This window comes from Priapulus caudatus, unplaced genomic scaffold (genome assembly GCF_000485595.1).
Source record: "Priapulus caudatus unplaced genomic scaffold, Priapulus_caudatus-5.0.1 Scaffold1607, whole genome shotgun sequence".
In the NCBI taxonomy this organism is placed as follows: Eukaryota; Metazoa; Priapulida; class Priapulimorpha; order Priapulimorphida; family Priapulidae; genus Priapulus; species Priapulus caudatus.
In genome coordinates, this window is record NW_014578668.1 from 43,686 (window position 1) to 44,837 (window position 1,152).

The 1,152-nt window shown below is 59.6% G+C and overlaps 1 protein-coding gene across 1 annotated transcript in view; it reads left to right on the top strand.

Moving 5' to 3' along the window:
* The window catches only part of LOC106817141 (sodium- and chloride-dependent betaine transporter-like), a 12,342-nt gene extending 11,196 nt beyond the window's left edge, over nucleotides 1-1,146 (top strand). Inside the window, exon 13 of the mRNA XM_014821789.1 lies at nucleotides 147-1,146. Within this exon, the coding sequence (XP_014677275.1) occupies nucleotides 147-710 (564 nt within the window). The 3' untranslated portion in view covers nucleotides 711-1,146. The remainder of the gene's footprint in view (nucleotides 1-146) is intronic.
* The last annotated feature ends 6 nt before the right edge of the window (nucleotides 1,147-1,152 follow it).

Sequence of the window (1,152 nt, forward strand, 5' to 3'; positions counted from 1 at the left end):
GCGTGCGTGCGTGCGTGCGTGCGTGCGTGCGTGCGTGCGTGCGTGCGTGAGTCCGTGCGTGTAACATACTCTTACAGACTTGCATAGCCAGCATACATACAACCCGGGTCATCGCTGGACTCTCCCTAACATTGCTTCTCTTCCAGTATCGGGAGCAAGTTCCCCCGACTCCGCACGCCAGTTCCTCCGGCGACCTGGCCTCGAACGCGACCAGCGAGGGGGCGCCGGCGTACGACGGCGGCAGCACCAACGTGCGCGGACGATTCCACGTCGAGTTCGTCGAAGAGGCGGAGGGTGGCGCCCCCGCGCCAGGACGCGGACGCCGCTGCGCGCTCAACAACAACAACAACAACGTCGACGGTTGCCTGGCGTCGCCCGAAAAGACGCGGTTGCCGCCGGCGATGCCTGACAACGTTGAGCTCGTGCTGATGCACGACGAGGGTCGCCGCCGGAGCGACGGCGAAACGGAAGTAGGTGGCAGCACCGGCGCGACGGCAGCAGGCGCCGTTTCCGCAGTCGGTGACAATCGTGGCAGCACCAACGTAGGTGGCAGCACTCGTGTAGGTGGCTCCCCTAATGTAGGTGGCAGCAGTGGTGTAATTAGCAGCACCGACGTAGGTGGCAGCACCAACGGGACGACGATAGCACTTGTGACGAGGGTCGACGACGCAGTGATGGAGATGGACGGTTTGAGGGAGAGCGTTCTATGAGGCTGGATCTAGTTTCCCGCGTTTCCCTGCCGTGCCCCCTTACGTGGCCGTGCGTGTAGTGTGATGCCTCCCGGTGAGGTTGGGAGATTGTTCCCGTCACCCATGGCTGGGGTCCCAACAACAGTTGGCTGGGGTCCCAACAACAGTGAGCTGGGGCCCCAACAACAGTTGGCTGGGGCCCCAACAACAGTTGGCTGGGGTCCCAACAACAGTTGGCTGGGGTGCCAACAACAGTTTGCTGGGCTCCCATTAACAAGGAGTTCCAACAGTCATTTAGATCGATTCCCAAAGATTGTGATATTTTTTACATCAGCACATCAGTTTTTTCTGCTTTCTTTCCTTTGACTGGGTGAATGTTAGCATACATACCCATTATTATAGCAAACACACACACACACACACGCACGCACACACACGCACGCACGCACACACACACACGCAC